Below are 21,810 nucleotides of genomic sequence, written 5' to 3' on the forward strand. Positions count from 1 at the left end.
CGACTCCTCGTCGCGCAAGCACCCCAGTACCTTGCTTCAGAGATTAAAAACCTGTCATGCCATCATAATCGAAACACGAGGTCACTCTTATTTTGTATCCTAACTGTGCCCACTCACAAAACAAAAACTTTTGCAAACTCCTTCTCAGTTGCCGCTGTCCGCCTCTGGAACAAACTGCCCCTTACCTTGCGCAAAATTCAATCTCCTGCTGCTTTTAAGAAGAAGTTGAAGCATTTCCTACTATCATCCTCATAAAGTTCTCCACAAAATTAATGTACAAGGCCAATCCTCTCATCTGTCAAAGCTAGCGTGTCCTATCTTGCTCCTGAGATGCCTTCCTCTTCATCTATCTCTATTAGCTAAGCAACCTTCTTTTCCTTTATATTTCCTTAATTATGTTTCATCGTGTCTCTCTATTCTTCTCCTCCTTCACCATGAGTCTCCCTCATACTCCCTGCTGCCAGCACTCCTATCTAAAATCTGTCTCTTCATTAATGTCTAATTATAACAGTGCTTATGATCTACGAATATAAACTCTATGTGTATGTATTTTTCCAGGTGTACCTTTCTAATTGTTTATTTCACTTTTTGTACTAAATGTGGTTTAACATGCCTACTAAAACACATGAATGTAAAATAAGTAGAATGCCTGGTTAGATGTAAGAGAGGGCCTGATGGCCCTAATCTTGCCAGGTTAAATAAATAATGCACTAGTCTGTTGAGAAACCTTTTCCAAGGGTCCTTAAGCCAACGATATCCCGCCACACTTCTAACAGAAAACACGTCCGTTACACAGTTCTACCACGTATTCAACATCAGCAGTTCCTTTAGCGAGACTTGTCCAAAATGCCTTGCTCCTATGGTCATAACAGATGGCCATACACGAGCAGATTTCGGGACGGGCCAGAACTGCGGGCCAGTTCCGTAGGTACCTTTGACGGCTATGGCCATCGCCCTGATGTCCGTCGCTTCCCACAAGCGCGCAGTACCCGTCCGTCGGATCTAGCTCTCCGATCTGCCTGCGAACCGAGTCGGTACGTGCGTGGCGGTGGATCCGTGATTCATCCGCGGAGCCAGGATTGCCATACGTACGCGACAGGCCAGAGGTCACATGCAACGGATAACGGATTTCTGGAGATGCGACTGTGTCTCACCGAAAGTACAGGGCTATTACAAATGATTGAAGCGATTTCATAAATTCACTGTAGCTCCATTCATTGACATATGGTCACGACACACTACAGATACGTAGAAAAACTCATAAAGTTTTGTTCGGCTGAAGCCGCACTTCAGGTTTCTGCCGCCAGAGCGCTCGAGAGCGCAGTGAGACAAAATGGCGACAGGAGCCGAGAAAGCGTATGTCGTGCTTGAAATGCACTCACATCAGTCAGTCATAACAGTGCAACGACATTTCAGGACGAAGATCAACAAAGATCCACCAACTGCTAACTCCATTCGGCGATGGTATTCGCAGTTGAAAGCTTCTGGATGCCTCTGTAAGGGGATATCAACGGGTCGGCCTGCAGTGAGCGAAGAAACGGTTGAACGCGTGCGGGCAAGTTTCACGCGTAGCCCGCGGAAAATTGGCTCGTGCCAGAACTGGAGACCGACAGCGCCGACTTCATCTTTCAACAGGATGGTGCTCCACCGCACTTCCATCATGATGTTCGGCATTTCTTAAACAGGAGATTGGAAAACCGATGGATCGGTCGTGGTGAAGATCATGATCAGCAATTCATGTCATGGCCTCCACGCTCTCCCGACTTAACCCCATGCGATTTCTTTCTGTGGGGTTATGTGAAAGATTCAGTGTTTAAACCTCCTCTACCAAGAAACGTGCCAGAACTGCGAGCTCGCATGAACGATGCTTTCGAACTCATTGATGGGGACATGCTGCGCCGAGTGTGGGAGGAACTTGATTATCGGCTTGATGTCTGCCGAATCACTAAAGGGACACATATCGAACATTTGTGAATGCCTAAAAAAACTTTGAGTTTTTGTATGTGTGTGCAAAGCATTGTGAAAATATCTCAAATAATAAAGTTATTGTAGAGCTGTGAAATCGCTTCAATCATTTGTAATAACCCTGTACGTTGTACAGTGCGACGTTTTATAGGTATATTATTTATTGTAGTATATTTTCGCACTCTGAAGGCACTATATATCTTTGAGAGAAAGCATGGACGTTGCTAGGAAGAAAACTGCGTCAGTCGCTGACTATTTGAGCCTCTGTCAAGTATAGCAGTTCAAATTACTTTTCAAATAACGGACACAGTTATGGACAAAACCGTACAGTAATGAACAAATGAACATGGTGCTAACAACCTTCTACTTTTGGCGCTCACTATAGACCTGCTTTAGAACAGCCCCCCCTCCCCTCGTTTTACGCTTTTATTCCAAGAGAGCTACTTCTTTCTGAGATTATTTGATATATTAATGAAGGCATTTTTATACGTCTTTTCAAACTACAAGAAAATAGATGAATCCGTCTTTGTAGCTACAAGAAAATGTCTACTTTTGTCACCAACTGCGTTTCGTTTTATTGAAAAGAAAAGCATCATCAGTAGCCGTAATGAGGCATGAATGCAATCTGGCTTGCTTTTTCCGTCTATAAACAGTTCATTACGTAAGATGTTGATGTTAGTTACGATATATTATGTCCGATTTTCGCTCACGTCAGGAAATACTGTCTGCTTCCCTTGTTTAACAATGCTATTAGTTTTTATAACACTTTGGTGCACACTTGGAATGTTATCTAGAAATGTTTCAGTCATCTGTTTGTATGACATACCTTTTCATATCCCTGTTTTCGTAATCTTCATGTGTCAGTTTTCACAAAAATTTATTTCACGTATAATTGTATAAGTTTTTCCACGCTGTCATTGGTCCATCCCCTTTAGTACACTTGTAGAACTAAAACTTTCTGTAACCTGAAAACGATTAATTTAGCTGTGGCCAACTTCGAATATCACCTATATTTCTCTTTTTGACACGGTTTATCAGAAGAAAGCGAAGTTAACACACTATCACTTCGGTAACATCCTGATGAACTTGTATAAGTGACAGAATCCTGAAACAGTGGTTTATTAAACGAGGAACTGAGGACAGATCAGGCTGAAAGCTTTTGAAAAAGCACATTCTCCGTACAAACATAACGTGTAATTTCTTCTCCTGTTTTGTTGCAAAGCCACACTAATTCTCATTTCACCAGCTCCAATGACTCTTAAAAAATTGGATCATTACGTTGCAAAAGTCTGCGGTTACTCGTATCTCACAGTAGAAAAGAAAGTTCTGCTTGTTTGACATATGGAAACATACTCATCTGCTTGTGTGCTATCATTTGCCAGTATCTCCTTTGGTATCCCACACAGTTTCTGAGATCTGAGGAGTGTTGTGAGTAGTTCATCCTACCTTTATTGCTGGCGCCAGCGATCGCATATGACTGTAATACACAACGTCAATTTTCTTGAAATCGGTGACAGAGACCTTCTTCCAAGTGTAAAGAAAAATACAGTATATTAGCTAAATTTCATACGTAGCGACGTATGATCTAATATGCACGAAAAGCAAATTCGTAGCGACCGCTATTTTCCACTGCAACATTTTGGAATTGAATGCAGGGTGTTACTTAATATCACAGTAACTATGACGATTAGCTAAACAATAGGTACTTCGACATGAAACATAATGTGGGCGTGCCATTTTGCGAAGTAGTGCGTCAGCCACTGGCTCTTCGAAAACTCAAGGACTTCGCTGAACGAGGCCCGTCGCAAAAATCCGCCCTTTATGTATGCCTGTTGAAAGGTCCGATCGCCAGTTCTGACAACTGCGGGTACGGTAGGAAGACCGTGTCTCCACTAATCTGACTGAAATATCCGTGAGCCGTTGCCGAAATCCGCTCCTGTGTGCTTCAAAAGCTGCAAGTCGACACAGCGCATATCTGTCCAGTCAAGTCGACAACCTATTCTCGTCTTCTGTATCCACCGTCAATGTGCCTGCTTTGCCACACCACGGACCCGCTGTCGGCATCCGCACTGAGTCCAGACACTGTCTCGTCCCGTCCCACCGCGTTGGAGCCTTAATCTAGCGATTATAGCCCGCACTCCACAGTGTATGTTATTCGGAGAATTACGTTGGAAACGCCTCAGATACGAAAAAAATCGATTGGCGACCATTTAACAGGCTTCGAAAATGAGATACGATACCACGAGAAGAATTCGATGGATCATTCAAAGACCTAAGTCGGAGCATAGCCGCTGGAGTAGACGAGATTACTCAGAATAAGCTTTCGGAGAACCAGCCATGGCAAAACTCTTCCACTTAGTGTGTAAGGTAAGCGTGCCGAAGTACCCTCTTTGAAATTCGGAAGGTAGCAGGAATATAGCACAGGGAAGTAAAAGCTATTTTGAGTTTGTAGCGAAACGTAACTGCAGTCGGAGACTTGAAAAGGAATGGATAGAAGGTTATAAGACAAATGTAAAACGAGGAAAAGGAATGTAGTCGAATTAAATCAGGCAATGTTGAGGGAATTAGATCAAAAATATTTGGGAAGAAAAACATCTGATATGGCCGAAGTAGAACGAATATAACATGCGAAGTGGCTGTAGCACGAAAAGGACGTCCGGAAAAGAGGAATTTGTTAACATATAATTTAAATTTAAGTACTAGCGAGTCTCGTTTGAAGGAACTTTATGGCACAGCGTAAGAAAGACACGGGACTGGCTGAATGGAAACATACTGAGGTATGAAGGAATAGTCAGTCTCGTAACGGCTGGAAGTGTGGGACATAAAACTGTAGAGGGAGACCAAGGGATGAACACAGTAAGTAGGTTCAAATGGATTCATGTTGCTGTAATTATGCAGAGATAACGAGGCTTGCTACGAAAGAGTACCGTGGAGACCTTCGGAATGAAGACCTTAACAACAGCATGACCAACAACTGCGTGATGTCAACGTGTTTGCTTTAGTAGGACTTCCTATCACGGCTGTTAATTTACGGATGGTCTTAACCCATCTTTCACAGCCTTGTTTCCCACATGCTGCCCTAATAGATGTTGTAACATCAGTGTATCAGTACAATCGCCTAGTTCGACCGCTTGACAGGTACGAGGTGGAACAACGCTGTGGCCCCACGCACTAGCTCATTTGGACCTGAAATTGGTCTGATAATGGTCATTATATAACCAAAACTTGTCACCACCCTTAAAATGAACATTAAGGCGATTAGAACTAGTAGTTTTTTACACTTTTTAGACGCATTAATATGACCACCGCCTATATTCGAAGTCAACGTGCAATAATTACAGACTGCAGGTGGCAGCGTTAGCAGTCGATGGTATATTAAGGGTGTCGTCGGACCACGGACTACAGTACAGTCGTTGTCGTAATGTGTGAACAGACCGATTTATCTGTCCTCCAAAAGCACATGATCATTGGCTTTCGGGCCAAGGGTGGGTGCATCTCCGAAATGGCTAAGTTTGTTAACTGTGCGCGTTTCTCTGTGGTTAAAGTATACGTGCATGGCAAAATGGCACAGTCCTATATCGGTTCCGAGGCAACGATGGCTGCGGATATGTATGCAGGCACGTAGACCTGCAAATATTGAACAGCTGACCGTCCAGATGAACCAAGACGCTGTCAACAGTGTCTCCTTAACGACCGTTCAGCGAACTTCGCTGCGTATGAGCCTCCGCAACAGTCGCAGGTTCAGTGCACCCATGCTGACTGATGTTCATCGTCGACAAAGGCAGGAATTTGCTCGCGAATACCGCAAATGGACTTCCACTAAGTGGCGACAGGTGGGCTTTTCAAATGAATCACGGTAGATCGCAGTTGGCGTGAAACATCTGAAACCAAATATACTGCCACAATCGTCGTTACGATCCGTGGAATGTTTTCGTGGCATTCCCCGGGTGGTATCGCCGTTCTGGAAGGCACAAAGGATTTACAAAAATATGTATCTATCCTTGCGGACCATGTTTATCCTTACACGTCGATGGTTTTCCCTCGGCATGTTATCATGTAGCACCAGGACAATGCAAAGTGTCACACAACTGGCAGTGTACGTGGTTAATTAGAAGAACTCTCGAATGGGTTTATCAAATTTCCTGGGCGCCAAACCCCCTAGATTTCAACCCAGCCCTGAATCTGTGGGACCACCACTTCGATCGGGATGTTCGCGCCATATATCCTCAACCGAGAAACTTAGCTCTGCTCGCCACGGCACTGGAGTCGGAATGACCTCACATCCCTGTCAATACCTCCCAGAACCTCACTGACACTCTTCCTGCACGTCTCGAAACGGTCAGCGCTGCCAGAGGTGGTTATTCAGATTTTTGACAAGTGGTCACATTAATGTGACTGGACAGCTTATTTACATTGCAGAATTCTCTTAACTGTCCCACATTTTCATTCCCTACTTACTCGCGACATTCTGCGCGTTTCCCCTAAATAGTGCAGGTGCGTTTTATAAGCATTCGTGTAGGAGTATGAATAAATTATATCCTGGGTTAAAGTTCCTTCAACAACCACTAAAATGTTTTTCCTGGGAGAAATGTCGTGGGAAGAGCTGGAGACGCACAACGATCGTTTGGGTTCAAAACAATTTACAGTCCTGCAAATTTCTACTTGTTTTAAAACAAAATTATCATTGTAGGTGGTCATTTGCTATCTTAAGATCTTAAAAGGCATGCTGCGGTTCATTCCAACCATTACGGAATCTATGTTACACAGTTATGGGAGTGAATCATGGCAAGTGTTTTGGGATTTTATGATGGCCGATGAGATCCTAAGGCGGTGACTTCACTCGGTGATTGCGCAGCACAATAAATATTTTTAGAAACGACGTGATTTCAGAACCTCTCTGCAGTACTTAACTTGACCTACGCTGATTGGCATAGCTTGAGAGCGCAAGTCACAGTGCAAAGAGCAGTCTTCTAAAAGTTAAAAGAATAATCCACAGGAGCGAATGGTATGTGAGAGATAAACATTCTATCTAATTTTAGTTTTGTTGTTAAGGTAACCGTTTCAATTATATTACACACCATCTTCTTTACACAGCTTCTATCGCAGCAAGTTGTTGGGGATCGAGAATCATTTCCAAAGTAATTGGATACCTCACAAAGCAGGCTATTGTTTTGTGGTTGATCCTTACATGTTTAGTTTTTCTTAATATTCTTCAGCCCTAAGTTCGTCTTTAGTAATTCCAGAAAATTGATTGAATTTTATTCGTTCTGTTCAACGAAACATTCATTTACAACCTACAAATCAACGCGGCGACCCCGAAAACTATTGATACGACATATCATTCATTTCTCCATATTCTAGTGGTGTCTCCCTCTTGCACTAACATTTTATAATCATAAGTGTTCAAATATTATTTGAAGTTACTAAAGCAGTTCCCTCGTTTTTTCTGAAAGTCATACACACCCGTGTTCAGTTTCTCTCTCATAGGTAAAGCATTCGCCAAATAACAACAGTGCTTTCTCTTTGTTATCAGGGACTGATCCGGATAACATCAGCTGGAGGGCTACCTCGTCGCTGACATTTAGCGATTCGGTCGGGGAAGGTAAGTACCCATAATTTATAACATGCACCACTTCAAAGGAGCTGATACTGGTGCTATTGATCTCAAAGATGTACTTAGCTAACACAAAAGAACAATGCAACGTATTTCTGCTTCCGGAAACATGGTTTTAAGCCTGTAGTTACATGATACATGGCGTACTACATTAGTTCGCTATGTATAAAGCACGGTGTTTTAGTACAGAACACTTTAACTGAACAAAAGAGAAATCGTTTCCTTGGATAAGTACCCTAGTTTCATTAGTTTTCAGTTCTTCGCCACGTCGCATACCCTTTGAAAATAATGGAGATTAGGCTCTTGAGAAGTTCGGGTATCTATATTGTGGCTTCTGCAGATGTTTTGCTGACTCTCAAAATTAGCGTGAGAAAGCTTACACCTGAACGTTCTTAATGTATTTGTCTGGAACCCACTGCAATAAGGCATATACATCAGAAAATTGATTTGCAATGAATGTGAGGTAAACTATATGGAGATAATTTTGAAGTAACTACAAACGGGAACGTGTAGATATGGACAGTATAACTCATTAGTCATGTGATGTTGGAATACCTTCAGCGTGTAGAAATTTTAAGCAGTCACAAGTGCTATTTGCGTAATAGCACCGCATGTATCGAAATGCTTATGCAATCACGTGCATTGCTAAATAGTGTCTTTTGCTCCCAGATGCAAGTTCAGTGTCTGAACCACTGAGCTCTCATTTTCTATGGGAAAAGAAGTTACGCAAAGAATTATGGCCAAACATTCCTACGGTATGTATTCTGAAAGATCTTAGATCATATTACATTACGCTTCTATGCAAATAAATTTTTTTTCCTCAAAAGATATGTTTCCTATGAATATCTTGTGTTTCCCACATACTTCATATCGTAAATAATAGATACAAGCGAAAAGGTACGTTCCGTGTTCTAGGTATTAGAAATCTATTCGTCATTGAAGAATTTCTTTGCCCCAAACAGGACCACTGGAATTCGGTCGGAACATTAGCTTCTGTTTAACATATGGCTTCTTAGTTTAGAACATAACGCGCCCCGATGCTTAAAACGTCTTTGATCGTTGTCATAGATATGTCCAGGGAACGGAACTGGGAATCACTCGAGGGAGAAACGCTAAATTCAGTTTGGAAAATTACATAAAAAGTAATGAAAATAGATTGTCTAAACATTTTATTTCAACATAGTCTCTATTGCCATGTTGTTCCACAGAGTTAGACACGTCAACTAATAAACTTTCCGCACACACTCTCTCTCTCTGCTTCCTTGTGGATACCCTGTTCTACGGGGCTAACAGTTTTCATAATTCTAAAGATTTATTTTTATGCCCTACCTGTCTCTAAGTCAATTAACACAAATCCCATTTTACCGGACAGACATTCTCGTCTCCGTGCACTATTCAAGACAAGTGAGTTTACTGCAGCGCTCGTGGCGTTTCATTCCTGTTCTGATTCTCGACTGTTTCGAGTGCTTAGTTTCGTTTTGTTATGCGAGTTATCTGCTGCGCAGTTTGGCACGGAACGACGTAGTTGAGGTTATGATGGACTATTCATTTTTATGAAAATATCGGATGTTCTTGTCAAAGGTCGTGTGGTAAAGTCTCTAAACAACTGAAACCTGAAAGGGTGGGGAAAGTGTCATCTAAACATTTCAGGACCTATACATTTATTTGATGAGGAAAATATGTCCTTGTAAACACATCAAACAGTAACTAAAACGCAGTAGATAGGGCCGTTCTGCTTTATATTTTATATCTTGTTTTCATGCTAAGTGCCAAATAACACACACAAAATTACTTTTTCTCGTCACTTTATCACCGCTGAAGAAAATTTTCAGTAAAACATTTCTCTGTTAACGTTATTATTTACGAATAATGTAGTTTTTCTCTGTAAAATGTAAATAACTTCTTGTTTTTAGATATTTCGTCCCTCTTGCTGACAAATACCAGTTGGGGAAAAACGGAAAAACAGGATCTTGCATAGATTTTTAACGTGTCACAAAAATAAAGCAAACAACACAATAACGATTAAGAAGATAGGAGAGCACAAAATTCATTTCTATAGTAGGAATGACCTCGTCCAGAGTATTTTAATTTCCAAAGTTAGCAGACGGCACCATAAACCCCTGTTTCTGCGGAAATTTAGAACTCCACACTCGACACAATCTATAGATAATTAATGTCATAGACACACTAGCGTCGTGTTTAGTTACTAGTTTACACACAAGCGCGAAAGGCTCACGCACTTCGAGCAGTCGATGTTGACACAAAGTCGCTCGTGTAAAACAGGCTTGAGGGACAAATGTGATGTGCGCCGTCTGGCTGTGAATCGTGGTGACTTTGTTCTACGCATCATCGTGTTTTAAACGTTTGTGAATTTGATTTTATGAGAAGATGCTTGAGCACGAGTCCAGAAGTTGCAAAACAAGCGTAGGAACCAGCCTTAAAACCATAATCATGCTGGCCAGTGTGCCAGAATAATTGTCTAATCGGCCACGCGGATTCGAACCGGCTCCTCGCCTCCGGTGGGGCAGTCTAACGCGCTGCGCGTTAATCTGCACCAACATAGCTGCTGCCCATGTTTACAATATACTTGCTTTATGCACATCGAATTCCGAACTGAGGATAAAGTGACGTGGCATAAAAGCGATTGCAGTTAGCAATAGTGATAGTAGCAAACAGGCTGACGATAGAGAAACTTACCTTTATAGCGTTTGTGGATGCAGAGAAAGTTTGTGACAATGTCGATTGGAATTCCCTCTTGGAAGATCTGAAGGTAGCGGCAATAAAATACAAGCAACGAAAGATTAGCCACAAAATGTACAGAAACAAGACTCCAGTTATACAAGGTATTCCAGGAGGATATGAAAGGAAAGCTCATTTGAAGCAAACACTTTTTATGGACATATTCCCTATTCAGATGTTTTCCGAGACAGAACAAATTTTATGTGAGTTCATTTTCGGGCTAGTGGCGCGTACTTAAGTTCTTACCCACCTCGTTTTTTTCAAGCTCTTTACCCGGGATGTTTTCCTTAAATTAAACTAGTGCAGTTTTCCGTGGTGAGTAGGGTTGCGCCCTACAAAAACTACGGTTCGATAGTTTTGGTAAAGCAAATAAATGACGTAGTAACTCGTATGATGGCCGACAGCACTGGTGGCATTGTTAGGGAAAGAAACATTAACGAATGTGCAAGAGAATAGCTGGGAGCAGACGACTTCTTTTTGTTTGGTTGTTGGTTTTGGCCACAATTAGAACCTCATATCATTTAGTGTTAGTTCCGTGTGTATGTTATATCATCACAAAATATAAGTTGCATTTTGTAAGTAATAAAAGTTAGTTGATCACGTAACTTCTGCGCTTTTATGAAACCATAGCAATTACTTCTGATGCAAGTACAGTTTACATGCTCAAAACATAAAAAAATTGTATAGTCTTTGTTGTCGTGTTTTACTCAATAGAACGTTCTTCATCATGTTCAAAGACAGAAATATTCTGTTATTACTGATACGTGTGAAAGCTGTTTGTTTTATACAAGTGCGACGAAGAATGGAAGCGATGTATGACATATTTTTGTTTGCATTTCTTTATCAATTCCACCATTTTTTATGAAATTGCATTTTCTAGAGCTATATAATAAATCTGTATTGTATTTTATTACAATATCCCTCTGTTTAGCATCACAAATAAGCAATTTTCAGGTAAAACCTGAATTAAAATTGAAAATTACGGTTTTGCTATAAATACTGCTTATTGTTGAATAATAGAGAGAACTATAACTATGTATAAGGAAAACTTTCCGTAGGTTACATGGCCCTCTATGAATCCTCAATCAGTTTCTAAACGGTTCACCACCTCTGGTATCTAGGGGAATCTAATGAGACACTGGTCGCATACGCAAACAGAGCGATCGAAATCTGATAACGCCTGACATCTATGCAGTACATCGAACACACAGGTACGATCTTAACTGACGGAAGCTCCTAGGGAAATTACCACAGTATACGCTCACTTACGATAGTCTACAGTAGCCTAGGGTAGTTCTGCAACTCTTGTTCTGAGTGAATTAGTTTGGGGGATTTAGAATTTAGGAGAGAGAATCATCGGTAAATTGTGTTTGTATACATGCTGGCTAAATGCCACCACATTTAGAATAATGAAAAACGTGTATATGTGGTGTATGTTTATGGCATCCGCTATGGCGATGCTCGCACTGCTACTGAAGAATACCGACGTAGTGAATTCCTGATCATAGTTTGTCTGTTAGAGTATTCAAAACACTGCACGAAACAGATATTCTTCCAATAACCCATTTTTCTTCCGAACGTGTACTTCAATAATCCGCACAGCAAGAGCAACATATTTTGCGAACTGTACAACAGCTGTAATATGACGTGTACGATAATGTTTAGAAGTGAAACAATGGAAATTTTTGTTTTCGATCATAGTTTGATTTATGTACGTATCGAATAACATCGACTGGCTGCCTTTTCATGTATGTTAGCTTCTATTCGGTCTTTTACATTTGCTCATCTGTAAATCAGAGAATTTATTGAATAACACAGAAAATACATACCAACGTACAATAAATGTTCTTTTTTCTCTGGAAACATTCGGAACAGGGCGATTCTCCATATGATCTTTTTTGCTTCAAGTAACTCACCAATCGATCTAAGGCCCCCCCCCCAGTGTAACAGCTACCTCTGTGTCATTTCCCCCTCCCCCCATCCCACATTTATGGGGAATTTTAAGGAAACGCATTTACAGAGGAAACCTTAGAAGTAGTGCAAGGTGCCCGCTGGAAGAAAACTGCCACCAGAGACGTATCAATTGGTTGCCCACCTGCAGGTGGCTGGACTATTTTGTATTTTTTCTCTGACAGGACACATTTTTAAAAGTCTCAATGAATTGGGGGAGGAGAGGGCGAGTGCCACCGAGGCTACTGCCGAGCTGGGAGCTTTTAGAGGGATCATTCGCCGTTTTATTCACCCATATGTCTATGTCGCAGCCCTCTGTGATCACGCCACATGTGGGCGTGAAACAGGAGCACTGACCCCTTTGCTGCTTCGTATCAGATCCAATTCACAAGGTTTTAAGCAGTCCCTAATGATTCTACCCTGAGCAATAGTTGCGTTTACGTTGCACTCCGAATGGATGAGACCACTGTCGATGGAGTTGTCAGCCTACGAAGTCGTTAGAGAAGGATGAAGCGTCATGGAGATCTCTACAGTATCAAAGATTGTTAAGAACTTCTTCCCTACGCGCATCGCACAGCAAACTGTCATTTTCGACCGCAGAATGTGTCAACGTCCCAACAAAAGGGCTGGTTTCATTGAGGCCCTTTATTAAACTCCCTGAGGCCATTCCGTGTCAGTTCTGAGCGGTGGTGTGCCTGAAATGTTTTTCTCTGACACTCTTAAGAAAACAGCATGATTTGTGGTAAGCAGGGCACATGGGCTGCTGAAGTGGAATGCTCATCACACTTGAGGATACAAAAATTTATTTTCACCATGTTCATGAAAACACAACACTGGTAAATCCACGATGATTAATTACCATCTGCAAATTGCGGCGATCTACACCGATTATTCAATTGTATAAAAACAATGAAAATAATTTTAAAAATCAAAAGAAAAACAGCCTTACGCCTCAACTTTAAATTAATAAAAAAATTACTTTACACAAATATGACTTTAACGTAACTGCAGATGTGAGCTCACTAGTTGTGAAATAATGTCATTATCAGGCCTTGTGAATATGATAAACAATAATTTGTAAAAGCTATTAAGTTTCAAAAATACTCCAACAGCAAGATCTCATAAATAGGTGAATTAACTATTACAGAAGACATATGGCAATTTGATGGTAAGATAGCGTGAAAGATATACAAAGCAATCAGCACATTCTCGATGTTTGGCGTTCACATCGGCCGCGCGTCCGAATTCCATGCTCGAGAACTCAAGTGATAACAACAAACAGGAGGGCCTGTGCACACCAATAACGACTTCTAGAACACACAAACCCAGTATTAATACACAGTTCACTAAAATACTAAAACAAACAGCCAAGCGCTGGGTAGTGCCAAATGCAGGAAGAGATGTTAAACGTTTTAATGTGACAAACCCAGTTACTATTAAAGCAATAGTTTATTAAACCATCTCCAATGACATGAAATTTCACTTGATAAATTTATAAACCACAACTAGCTCAAGTTGATAATTACCAGACAATCCGCACACAACCTTAAATACCAAAGCACCTTTTGACGGCGCAAAATTGTTACAGTTATAGTTCCCAACAAGGAAGAAGCTTGCAATTCCAATTAACGGCTGAAGTTTTATACAGAGAATAAACTTTGATTCATAAAATTGACTACTTAACATTTTAACAATAACAATAAAAATGTAATCGCCGAATATGGGCCAAAGTTGTAATTCAAGATAAATGCAGCAGAACCGGGGCACAGCGCAATGACTTGCAATACCAAGTATCCCGGACCCACGTACAAGTGGTTTAAGCAATGACTAGCGAAAATCTAAGCGGCTACAAGGAGAAATCACATTCAAAAGTTCCACCACAAAATGGCTGACCATTTAAAGTCCAGGAGCTCGCTGTTACACGCACGCCAAGCAAACTCCCGCGCTCTCCTCAGGATTCGAGACAGACACGACTCTTAAATAGAGCCTATGTTGACCGGTGACTGCTTCCGCTCACCAGTTCCACTCCCCGCCAGACCCAGGCACCGGAATGTCAACACCGTGCATCCTCGCAGTACACCAAGCTCCGACTGACAACTCGCGATGCTCCATGCGCTGTCTTCCCTCTGTCACTGCCGCCGACAGAGTCTCCGTCACTGCCCCGATCGACTCTCTCCGCATGAGTCGCGGCCGGCCTAAGTAGAGGATGGCAGCCAACCAGGACGCCGAAAAGCGCTTAACTTTGACAGAGAAACTATCCTGCCAAGAGCATCGCAGGACGTCAAGACTCAATTTCAACGCTGGGCGTCTCGGTTCTGACCCCCCCCCCCCCCTGCAGAGCCATCAAATGAAGGGGTGAAACGTGGATAGGATAGCGTGTGATAACCTTTCCATCGTATGACCCAACCACGGCTGCGTTGGGCAGAACTGTAGTGAAATTTTGTGGCAGTCTTTAACACAGTTTACACATCACATTAACTTATGAGCTCTGGCCTTTTTTTACGCATCTGTCGACATATTGTTGTTTGAAGGGTCATTGACCCCTTGGGTAACGTCGCAGGACGCTACACTTTTGCATCATTACAGAGATAGGAGTTAATTTAGAACTTAGTAGTGGGAGACAATAACGGGTTTCGAAAAAGTAATCCTTTCATTGCGTTGCTCACAAGGGAACCTCCCCATCGCACCCCCCTCAGATTTAGTTATAAGTTGGCACAGTGGATAGGCCTTAAAAAACTAAACACAGATCAGTCGAGAAAACAGGAAGAAGTTGTGTGGAACTATGAAAAAATAAGCAAAATATACAAACTGAGTAGTCCATGTGCAAGTTAGGCAGCATCAAGGAGAGTGTGAGCTCAGGAGCGCCGTGGTCCCGTGGTTAGCGTGAGCACCTGCGGAATGAGAGGTCCATGGTTCAAGTCTTCCCTCGGCTGAAAAGTTTACTTTCTCTATTTTTGCAAAGTTATGATCTGTCCGTTCGTTCATTGACGTCTCTGTTCACTGTAATAAGTTTAGTGCCAGTGTTTTGCGACAACACCGCAAAACTGTGCGATTAGTAGACGAAAGGACGTGCCTCTCGCAAGGTCATAGGTCAACCGATTCCTCCACAGGAAAACACGTCTGATATATTCTATACAACACTGGTGACGGCATGTGCGTCGCATGACAGGAATATGTTGTCAACCCACCTAACTTGTGCACTTGGCGAATGGGTAAAAAGATTCTTCTACCTTGCTCGATTTAGGTTTTCTTGTGGATGTGACAATCACTCCCAAAAAAGTGATGAAAACATACGCTTTTGTCACATAAACTGAAAAAAAAGTTAAAACTTTTCACCCAAGGCAAGACTTGAACCAAGGACCTCTCGTTCCGCAGCTGCTCACGCTAACCACAGAACCACGGCACTCCTGAGCTTACGCTTTCCTTAATGTTGCCTATCTAGCACATGGACTACTCAGTTTGTATATTTTGCTTATTTTTTTTCATAGTTCCACACAACTTCTTCCTGTTTTCTCGATTGATCTGTGTTCAGTTTTACAAGGCCTATCCACTGTGCCAACTTATAACTAAATCTGAGGGGGGGGGGGGGGGGGGCGATGGGGAGGTTCCCTTGTCAGAGTAAACTGCAGCTAGCCATAACCAAAAAGTGTTTTTTCAAGACAAAGACATCGAGCATCCTTTAAAAACGGCGGAAGTCTTTGTGCTGAGAGTACCCTTGAACAGAAAGAAAGCTGAGAAGTAGAAGGTTCTGAAACGTCGCTACTGAAGAACGTTGAAAATTATGTAGGTAGATCGGGTAGCTGAATCGAACTAGGGAGAACACAAATTTATTGTACAAGAAGGAATCAGTTCGTACGAAACATCCTAAGCTGTCAACAAATCATCAGTTTTCTAAAGGAGGCGAGCGTGAGGGGTAAACACTGGAGAGGGAGACGACGGGTTGAGTTCAATCAACAGGTTGAAATGGATATCTGTTTTAGTAGTTACGCAAAGACGAAGAGACTAGCATCAAACCAACCTTCGGACTGAATATCATAACAACAATAAAGACAGCTGCATGGACATAAAGTAACGGGTACCGCAGATAACAGTAGCCCGTGAAAGTTTACAGGAAATGCATTGAAATTACAAATGGCTCAAATGGCTCTGAGCACTATGGGACTTAACATCTGTGGTCATCAATCCCCTAGAACTTAGAACTACTTAAACCTAACTAACCTAAGGATATCACACACATCCATGCCCGAGGTAGGATTCGAACCTGCGACCGGAGCGGTCACGCGGTTCCAAACTGAAGCGCCTAGAACCGGACGGCTTCACCGGCCGGCTTGAAATTACAGAAACGAAGAGCTGAAATGGACTTACCGCTTATTTGCAATGAAAAACACAGTGAAAAATACATTTATAGAAGATGAAAGTGGCCCCATGCAACATCAACACACAGCTGTGCACGAGTAAGCATATTCAAATATACTCAGCGTAAAGTTCGGATATCGATGGTGGCAAATTAACGGCTGATATTGTCTTTTGTTTTCTATATAGCGTGTGGATTTATTTCACTAACCTTTCTCTTCAAGTGTCCCTATAGGCAAAACATCACGTTTTCTTAAATTCTGATAGTTCATTCCCAGCGAAGATATCATGGACTCGTTCCAGGGATACTCTAGACGTGTGGCATTTTACCCAGTCTTGCTGGAAGAAGCAGTATTCTGCTTCATATTCAGTGAGCTGAGCACCAAATATATCAAAAATTCCCATACATCCAGTCGTGTTGAGGGCAGTGTCAAAAGATACCGGTCGAACGATGCGTGCTCCTGTTACACCGCACCAAGCGCCGACATTTTCATGATGGAATGGTTGCCGACACACTGTGTTGGGGTTCGCCTTTGCTCAGTACCTCCTGTTCTGTTAATTCACGTGACCGGAAAGATGAGACCAAGAAACTCATGATGTAATGGAAAGGGCCTAACAGACCGTCGTTGATGCGATTCCGATTGTCATCCTCCACTAATTGCTGCACAAACTTCCAAAACACAGCTTTAAATTAAGAATTTTCAACATCCGCTGACAACTCCGCTTAATCACATGCAACTGTTACGCCAAATTACATATAGACTTCTTTGGGCTCTGAATCTGCGGCTAATGTTTGAAAGAACTTCCGGTGTGCGAACTGAAATAATTCTTTCTCGTTTTGCATTTTGCACAGGTACGTAGGGCACCAGTTTTTATACAGACTCAATGTTGCTCTGTTTGCTGGTAGTCCTCTATCAGGATACCCGACCCCAATAGAAACTGTCTTCACATGTGCTTCCACAATTTCGATTCCTTCTTCTATCGAGAAAGTCGGTTTGCAGGCCGCAAACTAATTTCACTAATGAAATAAACTGAAATGCTGACAGGAGAATGTTGACAGTCGATTATTGCGTAACACTGTCAATTGTTGTAGCTGTTTATTTTAGAAGTGGAAATACTGCAATAGCAAAGAGGATGCAGGATACTTTGAACTGTGCCACCCAGCATAATAACGAAAGGAATATGTATTATGTTCTGTTTAGGATAGTGTATCCGGCGTAAAGATCATCATTTTCATATGAGATTCAAGAGTTTAGGGAACATTCGGTAGCATTTTGAGCTGGGGCGCTAACGGACGCCCCTACTTTGCCACCCGGCTTATCGATCTCTGGCTCGTCACGTCGCCACGATATCTGAGCCCGCGGCAGCCGCGGCCCTTATCGCCGCCTAATTTACGACTTTCTATAAAGAGGCCGCCACGTGTGTCGGCTTGTCCGCTGGCCGAGTGGTTACTCCGGCCGGCCACGAGCGCGGGATCTTTCCTCTCGACTGCCGCTCTGAGACGCGCATGCGCTGTGACACCATTACTTCTCTCACGCCACCCTCACCGCCCCCATCCCGCCACCCACGCGGCGGCTGTCGCCAGCTTTCGGTGTCACCTTTTATTCCAGCAGGAGTGCGCTCTCCGTGAGAAGGCGGCATCTGGCCCCATTCAGTCAGATCCTACGAGGCGGGAGAACCTTGGAGAACGTTACTCGTGGGGAAACGCCTTCTGCAGTGCCGAGCTCCGTGAACAGCGCAGGTGCTGCCGAGGATTCCTTTTGACAGACAGACGTGAGAGTTGCGACGCCCTCGCATCTGTTACACTACACAATTCATCCGCCGCCCCGTTCCTTCAGAAACGGGCTGTGGCACGCCACATAAACTATCTCTACATCTGTCTCGGCACTTTGCAAGCAACCGTAAGGTATGTACCAAATGGCACTTTGGATGGCAGAGCCGGATTCCATTCGTGGATGGTATTACGAACGTGTTCTCTATTACTTCCAAATCCCATTATTACTCATACGATATTGTAGTGCCTGTGTTGTTCCGAATTACGGCGCAAAGTTCCTTTTAACACACATACATGTCCGAAGCAACATTTATTATATAAGTCGCTGACCTGGACGTCTCGTGTCTCCATTCCTTTTCAAGTCGGTATTTCTGGGTGGAAGACTATTTAGATTGACTTTTAGAGAGTTTGTGCTAGAAGTAGTTACGGAGAAGTTGATAAGAAGCTATTATACTCAGATGAATCGCCTATCCGACAATGGGGACATATTTGTGAAATTACGCTGAACTGTGAGGTGAACATAATAAAAGAAATGATGAAATTTGCTCATTCAGCGACCAAATTGTCTAAACTAAAAGAACCTGACCAACCACCTAGACAGAAGTATTCTTTTGATCGAGCTAAGTTTCCTGGGAGCTACAAATATCGACGAGGCACTGCAAGAACCAGATGAGTAATTTGTTTTATTACTATTTCGATGCTCCTCCTCGTTTAACCTTCCTAATACGACTGGGATCAATATGATACCGCAAGTATATTTGGTGTTTTTAAATCTATTACTTTCAAAACATGCGACTTTCTCACTCTGAGTCAACTACATTTTATGTACGCCACAAAATAAATTATTTCTTCTTTCTGGAATGTAACATTATCAAAATATGATGATGACTGTTACATTGAACAGCTTTTATACGAAACACCTGCAACAATGAAAATAACATTTCCTACTTATTTTATACCCACTGTTGGTGTTTCTTGCAACAACTGTTGAGCCGGCCGAAGTGGCCGTGCGGTTAAAGGCGCTGCAGTCTGGAACCGCAAGACCGCTACGGTCGCAGGTTCGAATCCTGCCTCGGGCATGGATGTTTGTGATGTCCTTAGGTTAGTTAGATTTAACTAGTTCTAAGTTCTAGGGGACTAATGACCTCAGAGGTTGAGTCCCATAGTGCTCAGAGCCATTTGAACCATTTTTTTGCAACAACTGTTGTTGTATATTTCTCTTTTGTTGTTGATGTTCTGTGTAAGCGTCTTGCACAATTATAGTATGTATAGAACATCTTTGAGTAGTCCTGAAATACAAGTAATTCTGAATAAATGTCCTTCGGAAATTTATGCTGGCAGACAATGCTGCCACTACAAAAAATGGTTCAAATGGCTCTGAGCACTATGGGACTCAACTGCTGAGGTCATTAGTCCCCTAGAACTTAGAACTAGGTAAACCTAACTAACCTAAGAACATCACAAACATCCATGCCTGAGGCAGGATTCGAACCTGCGACCGTAGCGGTCTTGCGGTTCCAGACTGCAGCGTCTTTAACCGCACGGTCACTTCGGCCGGCGCTGCCACTACAGCTGTTGTTAAATACATTAAAAGTATTCGCAGGTGAGAATATGGATGACCATCAGCTGTATTGAGGAACGCATGCCTGCATGTCCGAATGAACTTTGGATTGTAATTCGGAACAACACATTCATCGGAATATCGTATTTATCCACCGTCACTGGGCATGCAACTTTCAAACAGAATTTCTCCCCCGTACAGGAATATACAAAACTGATGTACTGGTACAGGTTGTAGACACATGGTTGACGAAAAATGGACGTTTGGGTCTCGCCGTAAGTTGTGCTCGGGTAGCCAAATGATAAGGCGACCGCTTGCGAGAAGAGGGATATTCGGGTTTGAGTCCCGGCCCGGCACAAATTTTAATTCCTGTCATTTCATTACAGCTGATGGTCATCCATATTTGAAACTGCGAATTTATTTAATGTATTTCATAACGGCTGTAGTCTCTGCATTGTCTGCCAGCATACATGTCCAAAGGATATTCATTCAGAATTACTTATGTTTCAGGACTACCCAAACGTCGTGTATTGATAATACGGGTATAATTTAGCAAAACGCTTAGGCAAAACATCAACGACAATTGTGGAACACACAACTACAGCTGATGCAAGAAACACTAACAATGGGAATAAGTGGTAAATTTTATTTTCATAGTTGCTGATGTCTCGTATAAAAGCTGTTCAATGTAACAGTCATCATTCTGTTTTGGTAATGTTTCAATCCAGAAACAAGAAATAATTTGTTTTGTGCTTGTATACAAAATACAGTTAAATCAGAGGTAGAAACATGTTTTGAAAGTAATAGATTTAAAAACACCAAATATACATGTTAGATCATATTGATCTTAGTTGTACTAGGAAGGTTAAGTGAACAGGAGCATCGAAATAGTAATAAAACAAATTACTCATGTGGTTCTTGTACATTACTTTGTTTATTTCATACTTCAGTGTATTTGTGAACTTACAATGAAGTGTATGGTGTGTGTGTGTGTGTGTGTGTGTGTGTGTGTGTGTGTGTGTGTGTGTGTGTGTGTGTATTACACAATATATGAAATATGTATCTTCTGCTACAGGCCATTCATTTGAACATAACTTCTAAATAATTACGTCTACCACAAACTCAATATCAATCTAAACAGAGTTCCACCCACGAAAAAGAACAGAGATACAAGAAGTTTCTGATCAGCGACCTTAGAATACATCGATATCTTACATCCAAAGAGATGATTACACAATTATTTCTTTTACAGATATTGTCAGATCGTTATATAGTACAAATTATAGACGGACATTGGTAGTTTCAAATATGATTACATTTTCAAATTAAATTTAAAGTATGAAAAAATACTAAAGTTTTATGGAAATAAAACTTCCGTTAATATTATGTTTACCTGTGTTTATAAATATGTAAGACTAATTTATGCTATTGGAACTACATTAAACGCAGAGTAACTAGACTGATTCTCTTGGATTCTGTCACCAATTTAATGCTAGTACCGTTTTCTACAATTAGTGGCACTAATAGGCACACTGACCAGTTACATTACAGTGGTGACTGCAATTACCACCTCAAGTATACCTTCACAAAATATCTAATTTCGATAATTTTATCATAGTAATTTCTCGAGGGATTAATAGACTATGCACGAAAAAGTCCCATAATACTACAGGTCGATACCAGAAAAAATTCCTATAAACATATATGTAAGGAATGGCTTCATGTAACATCGTAATAGGTTGGGTAAAGTGAAAGAGTTACATTGAAATGCAATGACGACGACAAAGGACAACGAGTGTAAGAGTCTACCGGAAACTGTATAGAGTGTAAACACGTTTGTATGGTGTGCAACAC

The 21,810-nt window shown here is 41.8% G+C and overlaps 1 protein-coding gene across 1 annotated transcript in view; it reads left to right on the forward strand.

The window, feature by feature from the left end:
* The window catches only part of LOC126176418 (uncharacterized), a 679,232-nt gene that overhangs the window by 285,691 nt on the left and 371,731 nt on the right, over positions 1 to 21,810 (forward strand). The window contains exon 2 of the mRNA XM_049923575.1: positions 7,499 to 7,567. Coding sequence (XP_049779532.1) covers positions 7,499 to 7,567 — 69 coding nt within the window. The remainder of the gene's footprint in view (positions 1 to 7,498; positions 7,568 to 21,810) is intronic.

Source organism: Schistocerca cancellata, chromosome 3, assembly GCF_023864275.1.
Source record: "Schistocerca cancellata isolate TAMUIC-IGC-003103 chromosome 3, iqSchCanc2.1, whole genome shotgun sequence".
NCBI lineage: Eukaryota > Metazoa > Arthropoda > Insecta > Orthoptera > Acrididae > Schistocerca > Schistocerca cancellata.